Source organism: Salmo salar, chromosome 28 (genome assembly GCF_965601325.2).
Source record: "Salmo salar chromosome 28, fSalSal1, whole genome shotgun sequence".
In the NCBI taxonomy this organism is placed as follows: Eukaryota; Metazoa; Chordata; class Actinopteri; order Salmoniformes; family Salmonidae; genus Salmo; species Salmo salar.
In genome coordinates this window covers 28,922,734-28,950,078 of record NC_138318.1, presented here as the reverse complement: position 1 = coordinate 28,950,078, position 27,345 = coordinate 28,922,734, and the positions used below count along the sequence as shown (strand labels likewise).

The 27,345-nt window shown below is 43.8% G+C and overlaps 2 protein-coding genes across 5 annotated transcripts in view; one reads left to right on the top strand and one right to left on the bottom strand.

Moving 5' to 3' along the window:
* LOC106589770 (slit homolog 1 protein) overlaps nt 1-6,924 on the top strand; it is a 220,925-nt gene extending 214,001 nt beyond the window's left edge. For all 4 annotated transcript variants that reach the window (XM_082970551.1, XM_082970549.1, XM_082970552.1 and 1 more), the window contains 3 exons: nt 1,021-1,309; nt 2,074-2,285; nt 4,884-6,924. In XM_082970551.1, the coding sequence (XP_082826677.1) occupies nt 1,021-1,309; nt 2,074-2,285; nt 4,884-5,122 (740 nt within the window). In that variant the 3' untranslated portion in view covers nt 5,123-6,924. The remainder of the gene's footprint in view (nt 1-1,020; nt 1,310-2,073; nt 2,286-4,883) is intronic.
* Nucleotides 6,925-12,429: 5,505 nt separating this feature from the next.
* The window catches only part of LOC106589767 (uncharacterized), a 77,057-nt gene continuing 62,141 nt past the window's right edge, over nt 12,430-27,345 (bottom strand). The window contains exons 7-8 of the mRNA XM_014180097.3: nt 23,802-23,934; nt 12,430-21,919 (exon numbers count right to left, since the gene is read on the bottom strand). Coding sequence (XP_014035572.3) covers nt 16,505-21,919; nt 23,802-23,934 — 5,548 coding nt within the window. The 3' untranslated portion in view covers nt 12,430-16,504. The remainder of the gene's footprint in view (nt 21,920-23,801; nt 23,935-27,345) is intronic.

Here is a 27,345-nt window from a genome sequence, read left to right as displayed (position 1 = left end):
AAACACATTGCTATAGATCTCTATCTCTGTCCTACCAGACACAGTCTTCACTCTGGATATGTGAGGTGGTATATTGGCATGGCTTATGATTTCCTTATTTATTTTTTAAACTTTTTAAAATATATATATTTTATTTAACTAGGCAAGTCAGATAAGAAACACATTCTTAATTACAATAACGGCCTAGGAACAGTGGGCAGAAATACAGATTTTTACCTTGCCAGCTCAGGTATTCGATCTAGCAACCTTTCGGTTACTGGCCCAATGCTCTAAACACTAGGCTACCTGCCGCCCCGAACTTGTGAGTAATGCTCTGTAACCCAACAAGCCATTCTTGATATTAAAGCGTTGAGTGTTGAAATAGAACTGATCTGATATCAGACATGGCTGTGTGTCCAGAGTTTGTGATATTATGTTTTGGTGCTGCGATGTACTGTACTGTGGTGTATTGTACTGTACTGTGGTGTATTGTACTCTACTGTGGTGTACTGCACTGTTACGTATATTTGTGACTGTTGGACACTGTATGAAAGAGTATGCTACACATCACCCAATACCCCTTCTCCTTTTCACTGTCCTGTTTCAAAGATGCTGTTTCGGAATTAAATTAGTGTCAAATCACTGTATTATATCAGAGAGACTGTTGAATAAAAAAAAGTCAAATGTTAATTATTTTATTGAATTCTTTGATCAAATTTTCATTAAAAAGATTGGACCCGGCTCCATACTTTCCCTCCCTACTGGCTCAGTAGCATATTTATTCATTCTGCACCAACATGTCCTATAAATCAGATGTTGACGTTAGTGAAAGTGTTGGAAGATTCGGCCCTTAGTTCTCCTAACTTGTCACACTTCTATCAGATGGCTGCAGTATATTCACTTGCACATGGCTCTTCCTTCATTACCTCCATATCAGTTCTGTGTTAGCTGTTTCTCTGCTTCCCCTGCTCACCACTCCCATACAACTCTAACCAACATATCCCTTCTTCCTCCTCTATCTCCATCCCCTCTGTCTCTCAGGTATGCCTGTGGACGTCCACTCCGCAGCCTTCCGTCTGTGGCAGATCCAGAATGGCTCCAGTTTCCACGGCTGCATCCAGAACCTGTATATCAACAACGAGCTGCAGGACTTCACTAAGACCCAGATGAAGCCGGGCGTGGTGCCAGGCTGTGAGCCCTGTAGGAAGATCTACTGCCTGCATGGTATCTGCCAGCCAGACGGGGCACAGGGACCAGTCTGCCACTGCCAGCCAGGCTGGAGCGGACCACACTGTGACCAGCCTGCCGCCAACCCATGCCAGGGCAGCAAGTAGGAACAGACCACTGGGGTTATGATGATAATGCACTACATTTCACTTGGTTTTCACCAAGTCTCAAACAGCAATTCATATGAACAGTTTGAGACAAATCATTACATGCAGTACCACTCAAAAGGTTGGACACATTACATTTACATTTTAGTCATTTAGCAGACACTCTTATCCAGAGCGACTTACAGTAGTGAGTGCATACATTTCATACATTTTTTGATTTTTTGTACTGGACCCCCGTGGGAATCGAACCCACAACCCCGGCGTTGCACACACCATGCTGGCGTTGCAAACACCACGCTCTACCAACTGAGCCACATCTACACATTCAAGGATTTTTCTTTATTTTCACTATTTTATACATTGTAGAATAATAGTGAAGACATCAAAACTATGAAATAACACATATGGAATTATGTAGTAACCAAAAAAAGAGTTAAACAAATCAAAATATATTTTGGTAGCCATCCTTTGCCTTGATGACAGCTTGCACACTCTTGGCATTCTCTCAACCAGCTGCAAGCCAGGCCTAATCGCCCAGCATCAGTGCCTGAACTCACTAATGCTCTGAATGGAAGCAAGTCCCCTCAGCAATGTTACAACATCTAGTGGAAAACCTTCCCAGAAGAGTGGAGGCTGTTATAGCTGCAAAGGGGGACCAACTCAATATTGACACCCATGATTTTGTTCGACCAGCAGGTGTCCACATAATTTTGGTCATGTAGTGAATATTGATTGATTAATTTATATTCCCTCTTCCTAGGTGTGTGCATGGGAAGTGTATTCCCCTTGACCTGCAGTCGTACCGCTGTGAGTGTGTGGAGGGTTACCGTGGTGCCCTGTGTAACCAGCAGGGGGAGCTGCTTAACCCCTGCCGCAGCCACAACTGTAAACATGGACGCTGCCAGATGTCTGATTCAAGAGACGCCTACTGTCACTGTGAGGCCGGATACAGCGGAGAGCTGTGTGACGCAGGTAGGAGATACACACACTTATTACTACTGTGGATACAGCGGAGAGCTGTGTGACGCAGGTAGGAGATACACACACTTATTACTACTGTGGATACAGCGGAGAGCTGTGTGACGCAGGTAGGAGATACACACACTTATTACTACTGTGGATACAGCGGAGAGCTGTGTGACGCAGGTAGGAGGACACACACATACACACTTATTACTACTGTGGAAACACAGAGAACTCTGTGATGCAGATGGGAGAGAGAGTGAGCTTATCTTTCTCGTTGTGGACTGTCTGTCATCCTAGTTTACTCATCTTGTCTCTGTTGTCGCTTGTCTTTGATACAAACAGACCAAGAGCTAATCCAGCCCAAACCAACTAAAAGTTCCCAAGAAGGCTGAGTGATTTTGTGTCAGAAACATTTAAAATGTTGTGCTAATTAAACTTTCTTGAAATGTATCTTAATGTGGGCTCCTCCCCTACAGAGTCAGTGTCTCTATCTTTCCTCCCCTACAGAGTCATTGTCTCTGTCTTTCCTCCCCTACCGAGTCAGTGTCTCTATCTTTCCTCCCCTACAGAGTCAGAGTCTCTATCTTTCCTCCCCTACAGAGTCAGTGTCTCCATCTTTCCTCCCCTACCGAGTCAGTGTCTCTATCTTCCCTCCCCTACAGAGTCAGAGTCTCTATCTTTCCTCCCCTACAGAGTCAGTGTCTCTATCTTTCCTCCCCTAACGAGTCAGTGTCTCTATCTTTCCTCCCCTACAGAGTCAGTGTCTCCATCTTTCCTCCCCTACAGAGTCAGTGTCTCTATCTTTCCTCCCCTACCGAGTCAGAGTCTCTATCTTTCCTCCCCTACAGAGTCAGTGTCTCTATCTTTCCTCCCCTACCGAGTCAGAGTCTCCATCTTTCCTCCCCTACCGAGTCAGAGTGTCTCTATCTTTCCTCCCCTACCGAGTCAGAGTCTCTATCTTTCCTCCCCTACCGAGTCAGAGTCTCTATCTTTCCTCCCCTACCGAGTCAGTGTCTCTATCTTTCCTCCCCTACAGAGTCAGTGTCTCTATCTTTCCTCCCCTACAGAGTCAGTGTCTCTATCTTTCCTCCCCTACAGAGTCAGTGTCTCTATCTTTCCTCCCCTACAGAGTCAGAGTGTCTCTATCTTTCCTCCCCTATAGAGTCAGTGTCTCTATCTTTCCTCCCCTACAGAGTCAGAGTGTCTCTATCTTTCCTCCCCTACCGAGTCAGTGTCTCTATCTTTCCTCCCCTACAGAGTCAGTGTCTCTATCTTTCCTCCCCTACCGAGTCAGAGTCTCTATCTTTCCTCCCCTACAGAGTCAGTGTCTCTATCTTTCCTCCCCTACAGAGTCAGTGTCTCTATCTTTCCTCCCCTACAGAGTCAGTGTCTCTATCTTTCCTCCCCTACCGAGTCAGTGTCTCTATCTTTCCTCCCCTACAGAGTCAGAGTCTCTATCTTTCCTCCCCTACAGAGTCAGTGTCTCCATCTTTCCTCCCCTACCGAGTCAGTGTCTCTATCTTTCCTCCCCTACAGAGTCAGTGTCTCTATCTTTCCTCCCCTACAGAGTCAGTGTCTCTATCTTTCCTCCCCTACAGAGTCAGTGTCTCTATCTTTCCTCCCCTACAGAGTCAGAGTGTCTCTATCTTTCCTCCCCTATAGAGTCAGTGTCTCTATCTTTCCTCCCCTACAGAGTCAGAGTGTCTCTATCTTTCCTCCCCTACCGAGTCAGTGTCTCTATCTTTCCTCCCCTACAGAGTCAGTGTCTCTATCTTTCCTCCCCTACCGAGTCAGAGTCTCTATCTTTCCTCCCCTACAGAGTCAGTGTCTCTATCTTTCCTCCCCTACAGAGTCAGTGTCTCTATCTTTCCTCCCCTACAGAGTCAGTGTCTCTATCTTTCCTCCCCTACCGAGTCAGTGTCTCTATCTTTCCTCCCCTACAGAGTCAGAGTCTCTATCTTTCCTCCCCTACAGAGTCAGTGTCTCCATCTTTCCTCCCCTACCGAGTCAGTGTCTCTATCTTTCCTCCCCTACAGAGTCAGAGTCTCTATCTTTCCTCCCCTACCGAGTCAGAGTGTCTCTATCTTTCCTCCCCTACCGAGTCAGTGTCTCTATCTTTCCTCCCCTACAGAGTCAGAGTGTCTCTATCTTTCCTCCCCTACCAAGTCAGAGTCTCTATCTTTCCTCCCCTACAGAGTCAGTGTCTCTATCTTTCCTCCCCTACAGAGTCAGTGTCTCTATCTTTCCTCCCCTACAGAGTCAGTGTCTCTATCTTTCCTCCCCTATAGAGTCAGTGTCTCTATCTTTCCTCCCCTACCGAGTCAGAGTGTCTCTATCTTTCCTCCCCTACCGAGTCAGTGTCTCTATCTTTCCTCCCCTACAGAGTCAGAGTGTCTCTATCTTTCCTCCCCTACCGAGTCAGTGTCTCTATCTTTCCTCCCCTACAGAGTCAGAGTGTCTCTATCTTTCCTCCCCTACCGAGTCAGTGTCTCTATCTTTCCTCCCCTACAGAGTTAGTGTCTCTATCTTTCCTCCCCTACAGAGTCAGAGTCTCCATCTTTCCTCCCCTACAGAGTCAGAATGTCTCCCTTTCCTCCCCTACAGAGTCAGTGTGTCGAGGGGAGCCTGTGAGGGACTTCTACCAGGTGCAGCGTGGATACACCATCTGCCAGACCACACGCATGGTCTCCTGGGTAGAGTGCTCCGGTGCCTGCGACACGGGTGCCTGCTGCGCCAGCCAGCGAATGAAACGTCGGAAATACACCTTTGAGTGCAGTGATGGAAGATCATTCAGCGAGGAAGTGGAGAAGACCATCAAGTGTGGCTGCGTGGGCTGTATGTAGCACGCTTCACACAAACCTGCTATCGTCGCCGCCGCCGAATGCACCACAGAGAGAGAGAACCGGAGAGGAAGAAGAAATAAGAGAAATAGTATAAAGAAATATATATAAAAACCTCTATGTATTATGGACAACAATCTTTATAAAATAGGACATTACCTCCTCTTTCTTTGGGTGTGTGACGTACAGAAACACAGAGGAAACACAACAACAACCAAACCATTGTATCTGCAACATTGTTTCGAAGGGTTCTAAAGATGTCAAAGGAGTTGCATTCAGAGCAAGGACTCAACCAACCCCTCATACACACATGGTCTAAACCTTCAGCCTCTTGGCCATCCATCCATTAGGTTCCAGATAGCCTAAGCACCATCTCTCATCTTTTCTTCTTGATGGCAGTGTGTGTAATGTAGCGTCTGGCCTGGTCAGGGTGGCAGGAGGGAAGAGGTACAGAGATATTGAAAGAGAGGGAGGAGACTGTGGTTGGGCTGTAGTTGAGTTTGGTTAGGCAAGGGCTGGAGCTGGGCTGGAGCTGCGCTGGAGCTGAGCAGAAGCTGGGCAGGGCTGGTATAAGCTTGCCTGGGCTGAGTTGAGCCAAATAAGGTCAGGCTTAGCTGGGCTGGGCTGGGCTGGGCCGGATTGCAGTTGAGCTGTGCTGGGCTGAGCAGAGCTAGGGCGGGCTATAGCTGGTCTAGTCCAAAGTTTATTAGACTCCTGGAGTCTTTAGAACAAGATATGTCCATTATTTTCCTTATTTATAACACTACTGTACTGAATACCAGCACGGAGAATCAGTGCCCTTCACAGTGCACACACATACATGCACCCACACAGTAGAGAATGGCCTTGTCTGAGCAGAAGGAAACACACACACACAAACACACATTTTCTGTCTGAGCAGAAAGGTCATTTCATTAGAATCAATACACATTGTGATGCAGGTAGACTCTCCAATTCCCTACTGTAGGCTATAAGTTATAACCCCATCTGGAGCAGGCAGTGCCTGTTGGAGACCCATATCCCAACATGCATTGCCTCAGGATGATTTGCATAAGCCCTCCCTCCTTTGAGCAGGATGATGATTTGCATAAGCCCTCCCCCCTTTGAGCAGGAGGATGATTAGGCCCCTCAATGCCTTCAGTATTAAACGTGTGCAAACTGTTGCATGTGAGGAGAAGTTTGCAAATGGATATGTAGAGCTTTTTATTATCATGATGTATATTATTACAGAACAAAGGTGCAGAATATAATTTTTTGTTTGTTTTGTTATGTCTAATTTCAATGATTTGTTTTGCATTATATTTTGTTTTCTGATGTAACCTAACTCCTTTAGCCCTCTCTTTATACAGTAATGCCGAACAGATTCTAATATATATATATATTTGTATTTCATTTTGGTATAGTATTTTTATATGTTAAATAGTAAATCTGTGTTTTCTGGAAGCTTCCAGTGGAACAGGCAGGATGGCATTTGATTGGTTCCATAGCTGTTTTCATTTGTTTATTTCACGTGCTCAAACAAGCTAGTTTGTAATTGTCCAAAACAAGGTAGCGAATGGTTGGCCTTGTTCTATAGGAGGCAGTATTTATGTAAAAACACGTTTAATATTGTATATGTTGTCTTCCATGTGAATATGACATCTAATTCATTTAAAAGTCTGTCTGCTGTTTTGTTTTATTTATTTTATCTTAAGACTTTTTCCTGTAGAGTATAAAAGGCATAATAATTGTTGCAGATTTTCAAAAATTATTGGGAAAAAAACAATTCAAAGTTACAATAAAAACTAGTGTAACAAAAAAGAAAAGCTGTAAGGTATTTGTGACATCAGCCATTTAAGACAGTGTTTGTACCCTCTGGCTCAGACACATTCCTCATTGTCTATTGGGCCCGAGTGGGTGGAGTTAAAATACAAATGAGAGAGATGCCCCTCCTGCTCTGAAATAGATTTCTCCTGTATTTACCATACTCTGAAATATAGTGAAAGGGTTTTGATCGTCGTGTTGATTTTGTTGAAGGGTTCGGTTGAATTTCTGTCATTTTAAATTGGGGACATTTTCTGTCGTAGATAGAAGTAATTATAAGATTCAAGTGAAACAGTCACAGTTGACAAACTTATCTGCTGTAGGAAGCTTACTTATCGTGGATGTGCACGAAGACGGCGACCTACAGTACTGTGGAGCAGGATGGAGACCTACAGGACTGTGGAGCAGGATGGAGACCTACAGGACTGTGGAGCAGGATGGCGACCTACAGGACTGTGGAGCAGGATGGAGACCTACAGTACTGTGGAGCAGGATGAGGACCTACAGGACTGTGGAGCAGGATGGAGACCTACAGGACTGTGGAGCAGGATGGAGACCTACAGGACTGTGGAGCAGGATGGAGACCTACAGTACTGTGGCGTAGGATGGCGACCTACAGTATTGTGGAGCAGGATGGAGACCTACAGTACTGTGGCGTAGGATGGCGACCTACAGTACTGTGGAGCAGGATGGAGACCTACAGTACTGTGGCGTAGGATGGCGACCTACAGTACTGTGGAGCAGGATGGAGACCTACAGTACTGTGGAGCAGGATGAAGACCTACAGGACTGTGGAGCAGGATGGAGACCTACAGTACTGTGGAGCAGGATGGAGACCTACAGGACTGTGGAGCAGGATGGCGACCTACAGGACTGTGGAGCAGGATGGAGACCTACAGGACTGTGGAGCAGGATGGAGACCTACAGTACTGTGGAGCAGGATGAGGACCTACAGGACTGTGGAGCAGGATAGAGACCTACAGGACTGTGGAGCAGGATGGAGACCTACAGTACTGTGGAGCAGGATGGAGACCTACAGGACTGTGGAGCAGGATGAAGACCTACAGGACTGTGGAGCAGGATGGAGACCTACAGGACTGTGGAGCAGGATGGAGACCTACAGGACTGTGGAGCAGGATGGAGACCTACAGGGCGGTGAAGCAGGATAGAGACTTACAGGACTGTGGAGCAGGATGGAGACCGACAGTACTGTGGAGCAGGATAGAGACTTACAGGACTGTGGAGCAGGATAGAGACTTACAGGACTGTGGAGCAGGATGGAGACCTACAGGACTGTGGAGCAGGATGGAGACCTACAGTACTGTGGAGTAGGATGAAGTTGAACCTATACACTGACTGAGATTTGGGGGGGATTACGGTCAAACTTTGGGATTGGAAGGCTGATCCTAGATCTGCTTAAGAGCAACTTCTACCCAGAGCATCCTGTTACAGTGGACTCCATGTTTGCCACCATGTTAACCTTGGTCTAGATTCAATCAGATCAAGTGCTCACCGGCGATAGCCGAAACCGGCATAGCTGATGGTGTCGGAGGTGTAACTGGGTTGGAGCATTGTCATGAAGCCACACCCGTCCCACTCATGTTAGAAGTTCAGAACGAGAAAGTGTAGGCTTTATAGAAATAATTGAAAATCATTCAACTAAATTAGAATTTCTCTCAGCCTAATTGAGGTGTAGATTACATATCACATTCCAATGTTCAAACTTGTAAACAAGGCTGCATGGGATTTCTCTTAATGCGACTCCGTGCAGCCAATAGAGCCCTACAGTGGAGGTGTCATAATACCCATAAAACCTAGTGGTCAAACAGGGAAATGGTTCCAATCGTTTTTCGCATAGGGAATTTTCAAAGCACTTAAAATAAGGGCTGTGTTTGGTGTAGGCATACAGTACCATGGCGGGACATTTTGATAACCATGTTCATCTCTCTAGGACAAGGTGACTTTTATCAATATATTAGTCTATTTACTCTCAAGATCAAAATGCAAATTAGCATCAAAGTAGACATCATGCAAGACTACGAATCCCTGCAAGCTCCTGCACGTAATCTCTGGCTGACACCTTTACTAACAGGCATTGTGTCAATTTAAAACTTGCACAAGACAGTTCACAGAATTCTAATTTTAAAGAAATGTAGCCCATTCATTAATTACTAAATTTAGCTAACATTAGACAGTAAATCCAGAGATCCTTACCTTTGCCTCGACTTGGCAGTCTCATCCAGATCATGGCATTTGTAGTTCCTTATGATAGCCACATTAGCAGCTAATTAGTGGTTCATTTTTTTTTGGGGGGGGGGGGGGGGGGGGGGGTAAATACAGCTGAATATATTGATAAAAGTCACCATGTCCTACAGAGATGTTCAGGGAAAGTTTACACAAAACACAGCCCTTATTTGAAGTGTTTCTAAACTCCCCTATGGGAAAAATGAATGGTGGGAAAATGATTGGAACCACTTCCTTGTTTGACCGCTAGGTTTTATGGGTATTAAGACTCATACTGTGGTACTCTATGACAATGTCCACTTTAGGTATAACGCCAGGAGCTGCTTGTGGATTTGACAGCTCTAACGCAATTCCACCTCCGACACCACCAAAACAACCGTTCTTCGGATGTCAGCTAAAGCAGATCTGATTGAATAGAGCCCTTAGTCTTGTATACCCCTGAGGTTTTCCTAAGGTGTCCACATTGTATGATATTGATGAAGTGTCATCTCATCCTTTAGCTCTATCCCTCCTAAGGTTTCAACATCAGTTCATCACAGTTCTCAGAAAAAGGACTTTCACAAATATGGATACGGATCGTTGCAATTCAGCCCGATCCTTTTGGTCTAGTGTGAAACCCTTAAATACATGGACAGAGAACTGTACTCAGTATCATTTCACTGTGAAAGACAGTCTCTGTTGTATTGAACTTGTGCAACAACAACAAAAATAATCACAAAAACGATTTCCTATAGATGTGGTACTTCGGTTGCTTTAGTTATGTTCCATCGCAGGTGTGATGGTGGGATTTAACTGGAAGTCCCAGTGATGCTGAATGTATGTAGTGTCTATCGTATCTATTGCCACTGACAAAATGTTTACTCCTCCACTTTTCATTCATTAAACTTTAATGTGTGTACTTTTAACATGGACTCTAACGTGTCCCTTCATTGGTTTGAATGGAGCTCATGTGTGTGATAAGGTTGAGGGGGAGGTCGACAGAGTTCAAAATCAGTTTGAGTGACCTGAGCTGGAATATGTTTAAATGTTTTTATTTTAAAGCATGTACAGTGCCTTTCGGGAAGTATTCAGATCCCTTGACATCAACATGATTTGAGTCCTCCTGGTAAGTTTAATTGATTGGATATGATTTGGAAAGGCACACACCTGTCTATATAAAGGTCCCTCAGTTGGCAGAGAAAAAAATCAAGGCATGAGGTCGAAAGAATTGTCCATAGAGCTTAGAGACAGGACTGTTTCGAAGCACAAATCTAGGGAAGGGTACAAAACATTTTCTGCAGCACCGAAGGTCCCCAAGAACACAGTGGCCTCTATCATTCTTAAATGGAAGAAGTTTGGAACCACCAAGACTCTTCCTAGAGCTGGCCTCCCGGCCAAACTGAGTAATTGGGGAAGAAAGGCCTTAGTCAGGGAGGTGATCAAGAACCTGATGGTCACTCTGACAGAGCTCTAGAGTTCCTCTGTAGAGATGGGAGAACCTTCCAGAAGGACAAACACTTCACCAATCAGGCCTTTATGGTAGAGTGGCCAGACAGAAACTACACCTCTGCAAAAGGCACATGACAGCCCGCTTGGAGTTTGCCAAAAGGCACCTGACCTGATGAAACCAAGATTTAACTCCTTGGCCTGAATGCCAAGCGTCTTCTGGGCCTGAGTAGCAGGCAGTTTACTTTGGGTACGCTTTTCATCCAAAATTCCGAATGCTGCCACCTATCCTAAAAAATTTAAAATAGCTGCGCATAGCTCTGCAGCTGTGCAACTGCAGAGAAGAATGGGAAAACTCCCCAAATAAGTCAGGTGTGCCAAGCTTGTAACGTCATAATCAAAAAGACTCGAGACTGTAATTGCTGCCAAAGGTGCTTCAACAAAGTACTAAGTAAAGGGTCTGAATACTTAAGTAAATATGATATTTCACCCTAAAAATGTTTATAAATTAGCAAAATGTTCTAAAAGACCTGTTTTTGCTTTGTCATTATGGGGTATTGTGTGTAGATTGAGGAGGTATCCAGTTTCAATTCAGGCTGTAACAAAATGTTGAAAAAGTCAAGGGGTCTGAATAGTTTCTGAATGTTTTTAGAAACTTTTGCAAATTTACAGTATCTCATTTACATACATATTCACACCCGAGTCAATACATGTTAGAATCACCTTTGGCAGCGATTACAGCTGAGAGTCTTTCTAGGTAAGTCTAAGAGCTTTGCAAAGCTGGATTGTACAATATTTGCACATAATTATTTAAATTCTTCAAGCTCTGTGAAGTTGGTTGTTGATCATTGCTAGACAGCCATTTTCAAGTAGAGTTTTAACACAAAGCTGTTAACTAGGCCATTTAGGAAGATTAAATGTCGTCTTGGTAATCAACCCATGTAGATTGGCCATGCGTTTTAGGTTATTGTCCTGCTGAACGGTGAATGTCTCCCAGTGTCTGTTGGAAATCAGACAACCAGCTTCTCCTCCAGGATTTTGCTTATCTCTATTCTGTTTATTTTTATACTAAAAGAAACTCCCTAGTCCTTGCCGATGACAAGCATACTCATAACATGATGAAGCCACCACCATGCTTGAAAATATGAAGAGTGGTACTCAGTGATGTGGACATGAAGTTAATTTCTCTACCACATGTTGCAGTTTTACTTTAGTGTCTTATTGCAATCAGGATGCATGATTCTGAATATTGTTATTCTGTACAGGCTTCCTTTTCACTCTATCATTTAGGTTGGTATTGTGGAGTAATTGCAATATTGTTGATCCATCCTCTCCGGCAACTGAGTTAGGAAGGACGCCTGTAACTTTGTAGTGGGTGGGTGTAGTAATACACCGTCCAAAGTGTAATTGATAATTCACCATCAAAGGGATATTCAACATCTGCATTAAAAAAATACCCATCTACCAATAGGTGCCCTTAGCGAGGCATTGGAAAACCTCCCCGGTCTTTGTGGTTGAAATTCAGTGCTTGACTGAGGAACCTACCAGATAATTAATTGTATGTGTGGGGTACAGAGATAAGGCAGTCAGGTTGAACACTATTGAGGGACCTAACAGATAATTCATTGTATGTGTGGGGTACAGAGATAACATACTCAGGTTGAACACTATTGCACACAGTTTTGTACTCCTGAACTTATTTAGGCCATAACAAAGGGGTTGAATACTTATTCACTCGAGACGTTTAAGATTTTCATTTCTAATTAATACAAATGAATAACTCTAAAAACAATTCCACTGACATTATGGGATATTATGTGTAGGCCAATGACACAAAATCAAATTGTAATCCATTTTTAATTCAACTTGAAACAATGTGGGAAAAAGTCAAGGGGTGTGAATACTTTCTGAAGGCACAATGAGGATGAATAGAGTGCAATTTTACTTGTAATTCCATGACGGTATGAACATATGAGAATGATATTTTATAAGAACAAAGTGAGGAATACAGTTGTTTTAGTTATACCTCAAAATGACTGACAGTAGATTAGTGAAAGCTAACCACTGGAGATGGATGCATGGACAAACGAAGCATGAAACCAAATATACAACTCAAACACCTTTTTATCTATTCCAGCAAAAATACAGCGTCATCACCTTAAGACGTCTCATTATTGGGATTAACACATAAATCAGTTATTTATTTTCCAATATACAAAATCAAAAACTATAAATATCCACAGTAAAGAAGAATAAAACATGTTCAAGTTTGATATTTGGTGGGTTGCTTAATTTATGTCTACTGTATGTATTTACCTATAGGGATTTCTTAAATAACAATATAAAACATGAATTATACCTTTTTGCATTTACAAATAATGTATACGTGAAATAACCATGATAAAAATAACACTGTGCTAAAATGTCTTCTTTCTATTGATGTAGACAAATGGAGGTCAAGCTATTGCTGAAGTACAGAAGCACCGCACCAAGAAAACATCTTCCTGAAACAAAATAACATAATCTGAGAACTAAAACATGGCAGACAAGCCATTTCTATAACAGTGGGATAAACACTATCAGTCAAAAGTTTTAGAACACCTACTCATTTCAAGGGTTTTTCTTTATTTGTACTATTTTCTACATTGTAGAATAATAGTGAAGATATCAAAACTATGAAATAACACATATGGAATCATGTAGTAACCAAAAAAGTGTTAAACAAATCAAAATATATTTTATATTTGAGATTCTTCAAATAGCCACCATTTGCCTTGATGACAGCTTTGCACAATTTAGGCATTGTCTCAACCAGCTTCATGAGATAGTCACCTGGAATGCACTTCAATGAACAGGTGCGTCTTCTTAAAGGTTAATTTGTGGAATTGCTTTCCTTCTTAATGCAAGTGAGTAGTGTTGTGAAAAGATAGGGGGGTATACAGAAGATAGCCCTATTTGGTAAGAGTCCATATTATGTCAAGAACAGCTCAAATAAGCAAAGAGAAATGACAGTCCGTCATTACTTTAAGATATGAAGGTCAGTCAATACGGAACATTTCAAGGACTTTGAAAGTTTCTTCAAATGCAGTCGCAAAAACAAATCAAGCGCTATGATGAAACTGGATCTCATGAGGACCGCCACAGGAATGGAAGACCCAGAGTTAACTCTGGTGCAGAGGATAAGTTCATTAGAGTTATCAGCCTCAGAAATTGCAGCCCAAATAAATTCTTCACAGAGTTCAAGTAACAGACATCTCAACACCAACTGTTCAGAGGAGACTGTGTGAATCAGGCCTTCATGGTCAAATTGCTGCAAAGAAACCACTACTAAAGGACACCAATAAGAAGAAGACTTGCTTGGGCCAAGAAACACGAGCAATGGAAATTAGACCGGTGGAAATGTGTCCTTTGGAGATTTTTGGTTCCAACCGCTGCATCTTTGTGAGTGAACGGATGATCTCAGCATGTGTATTTCCCACCATGAATCATGGAGGAGGTGGTGAGATGGTGCTTTGCTGGTGACACGGTCTGTGATTTATTTAGAAATCAAGGCACACTTAACCAGCATGGCTACCACAGCATTCTGCAGCGATACGCCATCCCATCTGGTTTGGGCTTAGTGGGACTATCATTTGTTTTTCAACAGGACAATGACCCAACACACCTCCAGGCTGTGTAAGGCCTATTTTACCAAGGAGAGTGATGGCGTGCTGCATCAGATGACCTGGACTCCACAATCCCCCGACCTCAACCAAATTGAGATGGTTTGGGATGAGTCGGACCGCAGAGTGAAAGAAAAGCAGCCAACAAGTGCTCAGTATATGTGGGAACTCCTTCAAGACTGTTGGAAAAACATTCCAGGTGACGCTGGTTGAGAGAATGCCAAGAGTGTGCAAAGGGTGGCTATTTGAAGAATCTCAAATATAAAATGCATTTTGATTTGTTTAACACTTTTTTGGTTACTACATGATCCCATGTGTGTTATTTCATAGTTTTGATGTCTTCACTACTATTCTACAATGTAGAAAATAGTAAAAATAAAGAAAAACCCTTGAATGAGTAGATGTTCTAAAACTTTTGACCGGTAGTATATACTGAACAAAAATATGAACGCAATATGTAAAGTGTTGGTCCCATGTTTGATGAACTGAAATAAAAGATCCCAGAAATGTTCCATATGCACAAAAAGCATATTTCTCAAATTTGGAGCACAAATTTGTTTCAATTTATTTATTTAAATTTCCTTATATGAAATGTAACTCAGTAAAATCTTTGAAATGGTTGCATGTTGCGTTTATATTCTTGTTCAGTATATTACTTACTGATCATACAAAGATATGAAAAGTAGAAGCATTTTCTTCAACAGTTCTCATATGGCCACCAGGGGTCAGTATACGGCAACATAGTCCAAATCAAAGGCAAACACTACCATAAAGCACAGGAAAAACATATCCAGCCAACATTCGATACAATGTGTGGCTCCATGTAGAGTCATCCCTGGTATCTGTTCTCAAACAGCAAACCCCCTTCCAAAATAGCTGACCAATGACACGTCTTCCAAGGGTTCATATTTTCAGGTTAATGCTCATACAGTTCAGCACACAGAGGGCCACGGTAACGTGCATGCATAGTCTTAGTTAAAGATGTTTCGGAAAAACAAATGCTAGTTCAGAAAAAAACAACGTGAAAAGGCTCAACAAGAATTTTGCTAAATGTAAATGCTACAGGCAGCTACAGCATGCAATAAGCAGGTAATGACCACACCAGACCATTAAACTTTAACGGGAATCAAATAAGATAAGGACTGGATCAGAGTTACAACATAACAAGGCAGGTGTAAATATCTCACACGCTTTGCAACGGAAAAAAACCCCTCCTTTGTTAACTCGGACAGTATTTGAAAGTTAAACAAAGCTACCATAACATCAGTTATAAGGCTACATCTCTGAAAAGAAATATCCCCAGAATCTAAAAACAAAAAGACACTAAAAGAGAACTCATCGGAATAACAACCCATGATGGGAAGCAGGGTGGTTTTTATAGCAGGAAGACGGAGGAGAGTCGGGAACATGGAGGGCTGAACACATGGGGGGGAAGTTGTGCATTAAGACACACACAATCCACAAATCTGGTGCAGGCCTTGAACAAATGACCAGATCTACAAGATAACTGGAGAAGAGTTTAACATGTGAAGGACCACAACGTGACAACGTGCGCTGACCTGCACCAAAGCCATATCTAGAAAGCTCCCTTTCTCACTCTTCCTACAGTACAGTACATGTGTCTGTGCAATGGCCAGAGAACTGAGGCTTCACCTGTTGTCAACACATTACTCTACATCTGATAAATAAGGCACCTGATCACAAAGTCACAAACTCCTTGATTGCGAGATGGGCGGGAGACATTGATGAATATAGGCTATAGTTCCAAGAGAATGTTCAGTGAAACCTGAGCTGTGCTGCAGTCAGAGAACATCATCATTTATTTCGTAGCAACATGGTGCTGATGTTTTCATGCCATTAAACCTCACTATTTTTCAAGCCGTGGAATAGACACTATGGAATATAAAAAAACGGACAAACAAAGGTGGAGGACCTGGCATGCTGTAGTCTTACTAACTAACCAACTCTGCATCAAATCCCAAAATAAAATGGCTTACATGTTTACAATGCAGATATACCCTTATAATAAGATACATCTCCAGGCCAGTTAGACAACACTAAACAAGACAAAACCAGTATTTTTCCTCTTTCTTCAGCATGTCGATCTCCTTCCAAATGATAATTTACCAACACCGCTTGGGAAGAACACACAAAAATAGATACTACCAGTCCTTTCTATTATATTCCAGATAAAACAAAAAAACTAAACGTCGTCAGATTGGCTGTTACTGTCCATGTCTGCGCACAAGCTTTATTTCTGTAGGGATGTCCTGGTGCGCTTGGCTGGAGTCTGTGGGCTCCCCTGGCTTCTCTTTGTGGCACCTTTAAGAGTTCCGCTCTGAGCAGGTTCACTGGCTCTCTTTATGGCAGGCTTAGGGCTTGTACTAACAGTATGTGTAGGCTCCAGAGCTCTCTTTGTAGCACCCTTAGGAGTTCCACTCTGAGCAGGTTCATTTGCTTTCTTAGTGGCAGGCTTAGGGCTTGTACTCTGAGGGACGGAGGGGGGTGGAGTGGCCTCCATCTTCCTCTGTGATCTAGTGAGAACCTGGTCAGGAGAACCTGGTGTTTTTACGTCCAAGTTCTGTTGAGGAGTCTCTGCAGCACTTTCAGCGCCATTGCTCTCAGTACCTTTACTTTCAGTGACTTTAGTCTCAAAGACTCTACTTTGAGAGGGTCTCTTTGTTTGACCTTTTGTTTCACCTGCTTTTGTTGCCATAGTCTTATCCACCCCTGCCTTCTCTGCTCCAACCTGCTGTTTGTTAAAGTCAGTCTTGGGGACGGTGGCAGGAGCAGGGGTGTTTTTCTGTGCTTTTGGAGTCATCACTCTTTGGGGAGACCTCTGTGGTGATGCACTCTCTTTCCTACTGAGATCCCTTAAGGTTCTACTGCTGCTGCTAATCTTGACTGATCTCTCCAGGACAGCAGCTTTTACTGGAGACTTTCTACTAGGAGATGGCTGTGCTCGCTCTGTTTTTACTACACTTGTCTCCTTTACACTTTTATCACCAGAAACTGACAATTTCTGCCTCTGGGCAATGGCCGGTTTCAATTTTGACGGTTTTGCCAATTTTGTCTTTGGGGGTTTAGAGGGTTTGACTTTGGAAGCTTCAAGATCTTTTCTTGGGGCCCCTTTCGGATTCTTGGAGCTCTGCTGACCTTGCATCTTCTCCCTTATATTGGAGTACTTCCTCAGGATCCGGGCGCTGGCTGGGTTTTTGGCCTTCGCTGAGGCCTTCTGGCCGTCGGCTGGTTGTGCCTGTGCCTCTGCAGAGGAAACATAGGCTTTGGTGGAGATCCGAGTGGCTGTAGTCAGCTCTCTCTTTCCCTTCCCTTTGGGCATACTTGTACTGACCTCCTGCTCCAGGGCTTTAGCGATCAGCTTCTGACTCTTAGGGTTGCTCTTCACAGGGGAAGCCATGGCAAACTTTTTCAAGTGCTTCTTCAAACGCTCTGCTTGAAGGCTAGGGAAAACCCCTTGAGATGGCCTTTGGGACATACCGGGGAAGAGCAGCTGGGTCTCAGAGGGAAGACGCGTGTTCACCTTCTTTACGATGACCAGGGATTGGGTTTCTGTTGACTCCATGTACCAGTGGCAAATGCTGGCTAGGTCCAAATCGTTCTTGAAAAGCATTTGAACTAGGGAGTACCTCTGATGATCCGAAGACTTGGGCTTGCGGACCCTGCGCTTACTCTTCCATATCGCTGCCTGTCTGTCTGCCTTATTTTTGTGTCTTGGCGTTGGATGTCCCTCTTTGTCCATCTGGACCCAGCCTCTTTGCATCTTATCAAACCTGGTGTTCAGAGAGGAGATTTTCTGTTGGTTTTCCTCTACATCCAGTAACTCCAGGAACTTGTGTCGAGTCTGTACTGGAAGCTCCAGCTTGGGCAGGAGGAGAGGAGTGACTGAGCTGGAGGGCAGAGGGGAACTGACCAGCAAAGGTGATTCCCTCAATGGAGACTTGATGATCCTCTCTGGTTTGAACCTGATTGGTGATGGGAGTCTCACTGGGGATTTCAGCCTAATGGGAGATGCCACTTCACTCCATTTCTCAGCTGTGATTGGAGCACTGGTCGAGGGTGTGGGCGACCTCTGGACTCTCAAAGCTGACTTCCTGTTCTCCACTGGGGTCGGTGGGGTTGCCTGGGTAATTGACTGGCTGGCCACGTCAGTTTTACTACTCTCACTCCTCAATGGCATTCGCCCAGGTTTGTCTGAAGCACTGCTGACGGAAGATCTACTGGAATCTTCAGATGAAGTTTTGTTATCCATTGAAGTTGGTGCCTCTGCCTTCTTCAGCAAAGTAGGTTCCTCTGAATTTTTCAATTTGCTTGATTCTCCATCCTTTTTGAGAGTTCTTTTGCTTCTTAGTGGACTACTTTGTGTGTGGGCCTCACTCTTTTTAATGATTGTACCCTCTGTGAGAGCAGAATCCTCACTGCTAACTTGCTGACTCTCAACAATTTCTACTTCCTTTGCTTCCATCATTGACGACCTGAGCTTCGGTCTGGTTTGCACCCTAGTTCCCTCTGCTGTTTTCTCTGTCTCGCTGGGTTTGGCATTTGGAGCTGGCTGAGCTTTTTGAACTTTCAGGTCTGCAGAGCTCTGGGTGACTGTACTGTTCTGATGAGATGAAGGGAAGAGATGGGAGACGATAGGAAGAAGAGGAGAGGCAATGGGGAGGGGAGTGTTGAGCTCAGTGGAGGGGAGTGGGAGGGAGGTAGACGGTTCTGGGGCAACAATGAAAGTAACAGCCCCTTCAACAGAAGGGGGGGCGTCAGGGACGAGAGAGGGGGCGTCAGGGACGAGAGGGGGGGCGTCAGGGACGAGAGGGGGGGCGTCAGGGACGAGAGGGGGGGCGTCAGGGACGAGAGGGGGGGCGTCAGGGACGAGAGGGGGGGCGTCAGGGGGGGCGTCGGGGACGAGAGGGGGGGCGTCGGGGACGAGAGAGGGGGCGTCGGGGACGAGAGAGGGGGCGTCGGGGACGAGAGAGGGGGCGTCGGGGACGAGAGAGGGGGGGACGAGAGAGGGGGGGACGAGAGAGGGGGGGACGAGAGAGGGGGCGACAGGGACGAGAGAGGGGGCGACAGGGACGAGAGGGGAGGCGACAGGGACGAGAGGGGAGGCGACAGGGACGAGAGGGGAGGCGACAGGGACGAGAGGGGAGGCGACAGGGACGAGAGGGGAGGCGACAGGGACGAGAGGGGAGGCAACAGCTGCTGCCTGTTGCAGTCTGGCAGATCTGAGGGGTTGTCTGGACTCAGGGCTCCTGGAAGAGTTGACTGGTGTGTCTGGGACTTGAGGAGTGTCAGGAATGCTCTGGCTTGCTGTTATCGGGGCAATAGGGGTCCTTGTGTCAGACATGTTCTGGCTTGCTTCAGCAGGGATCTGCGTGTCAAGCAGGTTCTGAGTGATTTTAGCTTTAGGGGTTCTTTTGGGCCGTATGGACACAGGGCTTTTGATCACTTCGGCTGAAGGGAGTGAGACTTGAGGAATCTCTGGCATGTTCTCAGAAGATTTCTCAGATTGTTTCAGGGAGGCCTTGGTGAGGCGCTTCGACGAAGGGCTTTTGACGCTTTCCCTAGCAGGGATCGGGGTGAGAGGAGTCTCAGGTGAGACTTGTGGAATCTCAGACACGTTCTCAGAAGGGTTCTCAGTCTGTTTCAGAGACGCCTTAGTGGGGCGTTTAGTCTTAGTAGGAGTAGACTCTGGGGTGGTTCTGGCTGGCCGTTCACGCAAACATCTGTCAGAATGTCCAATAGGTCTACCATTCACATATCCACATATAATCATACTCTCTGTATCAATCACTGCAGCTTCCTTCACCCTTGAAGGAATCACCCGTGCAGGAATACCCTGTTTTTCAGAACGCCTGAGAGGCAATTCTTTCTCAACTGCCTTACTGACCTTTTTAGAGGACGAATCAACATGTGTCTTTTTCTCTTCAGGCACATTGTCGCCATCGCCTGGAGCCAAGTCTGGTTCAACCTCGCCCGTTTCCTGCACCTCTATCCTTTCACTCTCCGCGGGAACCTCCATGCCGGCTTTTGCTTCTCCTCCAGAGCCCTCAGACGGTTTCTGGTCAACTGAAATTTGCGGTTCCAGAGGCATGGCCTGCTCTTTGTCAACTGCACCTGCACTCACTACCTCGTTGTCTTCATTGCTCTCCAGGGAAGGGGTCAGTGATGCAGATTCCTGTTGGGTTTCAGAGACAACTTTCTGGCCCTCTGGCACACTCTGCAGCATATCCTGGACAAGCTCAACTTCTTCTGATGTCTTATCCTGTGATAAGTTTACATCTTTCCCCATCACCACCTGCTCTGGGTTTTCACTTAAAACTATGTAATTGTGTATACTGTTTACATCCTTATCTGCCGTCTCGACCACAGTCTGAGCTAGATTATCCTCTGGTGCTACGCTCTGCCTTGGCAGCTCTGAGTTCGTCCCTGTACTCTGCCTGTTATCCACTGGGGGACTCTGTGAAGGAGGTGGAGGGGCAGTCTGCTCTTTGCACTGACTCTGGTCTGTCTGACTAGTCTCAACTATCAGTGCCATCTCACTGGCTGATGCTGCTGCAGCCTCCACATCCCCAGCCACCTCACTTTCAGCTGGAAGCTCGGAAGGAGTTTTCTGACTGACTGTCTCCACAAAACCGCCAACAAAAGGCATATCCACAAGAGGTACTCCCTCAGGTTTGCCAAGCACCTGTTTAGGAGTGACCAGAGTGATGAGCTCTGGCATTTGAGCAGGACAGTTGCCACTATCATTGCGGGCAGACGTCTTGGCTAATGTACGGACAGTCTTCAGCTCCCACATTTCCTCCACATACATGTGACCTCTGGTGCTTTTCCTGGCGTTGCGTCGAGGGAGCAGACGGTGCTGCCGTTCCCGGAAACACTCTGTGATTGGTTTGTCGATGTAGACGATGTCGCAGTGGCCGAGATCAGGGTCGGTTACAAACCGACACACTGAGGAAGTGTCCCTAGGCCGATGGTAGGAAGACCCCTTTATGGTCTTCCTTGCTGTCCCAGGGGAAACTGGGAGTATGTTGTTGGGGGTCTTTTCAGGTGGACTTTGTTTGACCAGCGTGTCTTTGGTATGTTCAATGGAGCCTCTTTGTCTTGTTGAGCGATCAGCATGATCATGCCTTTTCACAGAGGAACCTTGTCCAGCACTGTAAGTATCTGCTCTGGTTGAGGAGTCAGAAATGCCCTGCATTTCTTCCAAAGCACCGGCGCCGGCAGGAAGAGAGGTGGTGAGCACACAGGATAGCTTCTTACCATCAGCCAGGCTGCTGGACTTCATGATTTTGATCTTTAGCGGAGCATGGTCACTAAGACGTTTACTCACACTGTCATCTGCGCTTCTGAACAGGGTTGCCAAAGCCTTAGACTCCCCTGGGCCAGGTTTACGGAGATCCAAGGCCGGCCCAGCGGCCCCAGACACATTTCGTAACACAGCAGTCTGCTCTGGGGCTACCAACCTTTCTTGCCCCTCCGTCGATCCTTTTGGAGTGGAAGCCAGGGGAAGTTTCTGACCAGTCCTCCCCCTCTCTGGGGTCTGCAGGCAAGGTGCAGGGCTAGGACCCTGGAGGGCTCCGTGCTCCACTGAGCAAGAGGGTTTGGAGGGAGAAGCTAGCGAAGCGCTGGAGGAGGATATAGCCTTGACCTAGAACAAGAACACCATGGGGTTATTCAATACCTCAGTTTAGTTATTACATAGACAAAACCAGAGCCCTGTACAGAGTTTTGCCATTGAGGTTTATGGAATTGTTTAATTTACATTACACTACAACAATAGAATTAGGAATTTGAATACTAGAATGAACATGAACCTTATGACAGTATAAAAGGGCATCCATTTTGGTAAGGGAGCTGGTCAACCATGGTCAGCCAGTGCTGTGATAAGATGGTGTAAAATATTATTTGCACATTACCTTTGCTAGATAGCCAGACAGTTTTAGTGGAATGATTCCAAATGTTTTCAAATTAACAGCCAATATGCCAACATTCCATACAAACAACGCAGTCAATCCACAACCATACACTGGCTGAAATCAATTGATGACAGGACTTAGACAAGATGTAAATCTGACGATACTGTATCTTATAATGAGACACAGCATTCCAAGAAAACAAACATCTAGACATTTATTGTCTGTTTACATATATTTTAGTGCAGGGACCATCAACGAGATTCAGCCATGGGAAGATATTTTCTGGAGCGCATGGTCAAGGGACCGGAACATAATTACAAATAATTTGCAGACTGCAAATTGCCCGCAACAAGCCCAAACATATATAATATTTGACTAAAACATAATAATTTCAAACCTTGCTTGCATTTGTATACAATCAAATATCTCTCTACGATGCGTGGGCATACTTTGGAACAGATATCCAAAATTAAAATTCCTTGGAGCTGATGTGCCAGTGTTTTTATAGTTGTGTCCAGCGATAACACAACATAAAGTAAATAAAAATGTTCAGAAAACTTGGAGAAAAATAAAATCACTGCCAGTTGGACAAACAAAATATTGGTACATAATTGTTATAAAACCTGTATAAACTATATTTATAATTATAGAACAATATTTTCGGGTGACAATTTCTGAAATATTAAATGCCTTTAATTTCCTGTATAAGTAAAAGCAGGATATGCATCACTTAAGCCTCTATTGCCATTCATTCAAATTAGACTGGTTTGGACTTCACCATGACCAGTTGTCAGAGCAGCTCACAGATTACTGCACCTGTACATAGCCCATCTATAATTTAGCCCAAACAACTACTTCTTCCCCTACTGTATTTATTTATTTATTTTGCTCCTTTGCACCCCATTATTTCTATTTCTACTTTGCACTTTCTTCCACTACAAATCTACCATTCCAGTGTTTTACTTGCTATATTGTATTTACTTTGCCACCATGACCTTTTTTGCCTTTACCTCCCTCACCTCATTTGCTCACATTGTATATAGACTTATTTTTCTACTGTATGTTTGTTTTACTCCATGTGTAATCTGTGTTGTTGTATGTGTCGAACTGCTTTGCTTCATCTTGGCCAGGTCGCAATTGTAAATGAGAACTTGTTCTCAACTTGCCTACCTGGTTAAATAAAGGTGAAATAAATAAATAAAAATGACCAAAATGGCTCCCATTATTGTACCATTCTGGAACTTTGAGGGTTTATGTCATAGAGATCCTATTAAATTACTAGAGGCTATGATTACAACAGTATATGGCCGCCATGTTAGCGCCTCATTAACATTACATGGGGAATATTTCAATAATACTATGTAACTGAATGACTAGAACAGTATTCAGAAAGTTGGCCCAACTCTCTATATACATGGCTCTGGACAAAACAATCAAGCGACAGTACATCGGTCTCTTTTACCTCCTCTGCTGTGATGTACGGTATCTTTTTGTTTACGTATTATGTATGTATCCTCTGTTGTGTGTGATTTGCGATTTACTTTCAGGGACAATAACTTTCTATAAAATTTTACTGAATTGAAAATGCACAATGAATGTAATGCCTATACAGACCTCTGTCTGTAGGAAGCCCAGGGCGTCGACAATCTGCCTCTGGTGGTGCAGACAGAGCTTGGTCATGAACTCCTCCAGCGTGGAGGTGGACTGCAGGTCCCTGGCCTTTTCTGTAGTCAGCTCCAGACATTCACTGCAAGACAAACAGGACAAGGATGTTTATATTGTTGTCATGAATATACACGTACGCTTACAAAAATGTCCAAAAGCATAGGAATTCATTTTCAATCAAAAGTTACTAGAAGGATAAAGAGAAGTCAGACTCAAGGTCAAAACATATGAAGACCATACCACATGGATTATAATGACAGTTATAGCGATAGGTAGGGTGGGGCGGTATGCCTTGTATACCGGGGTATTTTGAAATACCCACAGTATGATTTCAATACTGTAGAATATATTTTTTTAAATCTGGATATTTCTACTTTTTCCAATAAATACCTGCAGTCAACTTACTGACTTTATTGTCCCCATGGGGAAATTTTGTTGCAGTGTCATATACACGTTTAAAGTGCCGTATAAATACAAAACAAATTGACAATACAACTTTCATAACAATTACATACCAATAAAAATAATGAAAAAAGACTAGCATGCTGGCCTTACTGGGCCGATAGGAACATTAGCCCAAGCTATTTAGGAGGGATTACACACCTGGCACAAATTATTGTCTAGTTGTTTTTCCTGCTGAGGGGTGCCCTATATCTGTGCCCAGAGGGGAGTAGTTCACTAGCTTACAGATAAGGCAGATTGCATTCTTTATTTCAGCCGTTAGATTATTTGTCATTATGAAGCTTACCGGTAGTTCACCAAAACTGCTGACTGAGCCAGTCGTGTTTGTTTACAAAGAAGCACAACCAGCAAACAGAAGCTTCATGAGGTGAGCGATTCCTCTGCAGCGCAATTTAGGGAGGTGATCAAGTTAGAAATGCACTACTCATGTTTGCCAGCTATACATCTTAGAACTATTAAGTAACTAACTAAGATGTGCCACAAATTCTCTCCAGCTGTGTATTTGGTTTGCTAATTTGCGAGCCAAGTGACTAGCTTGCAACATCAAGCTTCTTGAATCTTGGTAACAAAAGAGACATTCCCCTCCTGGATTAAGATCCCTGCGGTCTAATATTTTTTTTATACTGTTTTGTGTGTGCAGCAAACTGAGTAGCCCTTTCAAAAATATGCATAACTTCATGAGCTGGGTTGTCTGTCCTTGCGATTAGTTTGCATGCTCTCGTTAGCATTTACCTACCATCCGCTACGGGAATTCCTTAGTATTTGTTAGCATTTTGTTAAATTACGTTTTCTGGGCCTTCTTTTGCTTAAAAAAAAAATAGCGGCCCTTGTATGCACCACTGGTAATACGGTGTAAACATGGATGGCACAGGCATGATATGAAAATCTGAATAACGCCCAACCCTAGCTGTAGGTACTTAAAAAGCTGTCATACAGCAGGATAAATGCATTAACCTGTTTGGGATAGGGGGCAGTATTTTCACGGCCGGATAAAAAAACGTACCCGATTTAATCTGGTTACTACTCCTGCCCAGAAACTAGAATATGTATATAATTAGTAGATTTGGATAGAAAACACTCCAAAGTTTCTAAAACTGTTTGAATGGTGTCTGTGAGTATAACAGAACTCATATGGCAGGCCAAAACCTGAGAAGATTCCATACAGGAAGTGCCCTGTCTGACAATTTGTCGTCCTTCTGTAGCATCTCTATCGAAAATACAGCATCTGTGCTGTAACATTACATTTTCTAAGGCTTCCATTGGCTCTCAGAAGGCGCTAGAAAGTCTAATGGGGTGTCTGCAGTCTCTGGGCGAAGTACAGCAGCTCTGTTTGTTAGTGGTCAGGCTGGGAACATTGACACTGGAGATGCGCGTCCACGAGACTCCATTTTTTTCTTTCAGCCTTTGAATGAATACAACGTCGCCCGGTTGGAATATTATCGCTATTTTACGAGAAAAATAGCATAAAAATGTGATTTTAAACAGCGTTTGACATGCTTCTAAGTACCGGTAATGGAATATTTGGACATTTGTCACAAAATGTACTCGCGCGTACTCACCCTCACCCAAAATGTACTCACCCTTCGGATTGTGACCTGAACGCACGAACAAAACTGAGGTATTTGAATATAACTATGGATTATTTGGAACCAAAACATTTGTTGTTGAAGTAGAAGTCCTGGGAGTGCATTCTGACGAAGAACAGCAAAGGTAATCCAATTTTTCGTATAGTAAATCTGAGTTTGGTGAGGGCCAAACTTGGTGGGTGTCAAATTAGCTAGCCATGATGGCCGGGCTATGTACTCAGAATATTGCAAAATGTGCTTTCGCCGAAAAGCTATTTTAAAATCTGACACCGCGATTGCATAAAGGAGTTCTGTATCTATAATTCTTAAAATAATTATGGTTTTTTGTGAACGTTAATCATGAGTAATTTAGTAAATTCACTGTTAGTTTGTGGTGGGTATGCTAGTTCTGAACATCACATGCTAATGTAAAAAAGCTGTTTTTTGATATAAATATGAACTTGATTGAACAAAACATGCATGTATTGTATAACATAATGTCCTAGGAGTGTCATCTGATGAAGCTCAAAGGTTAGTGCTGCATTTAGCTGTGGTTTTGGTTTTTGTGACATATATGCTTGCTTTGAAAATGGCTGTGTGATTATTTTTGGCAGGGTACTCTCCTGACAATTAATGTTTTGCTTTCACTGTAAAGCCTTTTTGAAATCGGACAATGTGGTTAGATTAACGAGAGTCTTGTCTTTAAAATGGTGTAAAATAGTTGATTATTTGAGAAAATTGAATTGTGGTATTTTAGTTGGTTTTGTATTTCGCGCCGTGCGATTGCCATTGGCTGTTGGCTAGGGGTTCCGCAGGTGGAACAGGTTAAGGCAAATCACTTTCCCTATGAAGATGAATAAAGTATTCACAGCACCCATCTAAATTAATTGTTTTTCTATAGTTCAGAAAGAAATGTTATCTTGAAAATGCAACATAGTGGGCTGGGCTACATGCTAAGAGAACAATGATATGGAGATAAATGTGAAGGGAAAAAAAAACTGCCAGGATAAACATGGGGAACAGTAACTGATCCATGATTTAATCATGTTGGGTTTTTGTAAATCCTAAACCGAACATATTGATTTCACTTGTCCATGTCATAATTTCCATCAGTCCAGGATATCCTCACATTCAATCAAATCTATAGTAGGAACATGGTTCCATTACAACAAAGAAGCAGTGGTTATCATCAAAGCCCTTCTGTTGGTACATCTTGGTGACACCATTCCCAAGTAATTATTTCATAGACAGAAACATGAATATTAACATCCACATTGCTGGTGTAAAATGTTCACATTTTGATACTATTGACACGCCATACAGCAACAAGAGTTAAGGCTGAAATATTGTTCTAGTTATATAAAAATATAACTTAATATCAACCCAATTAATGACTGAGTCAGACAATATGACCTTTATTACCAGCCATGGATTCTAACTGTGTGGGAGGAATGAGAAGCTCATGA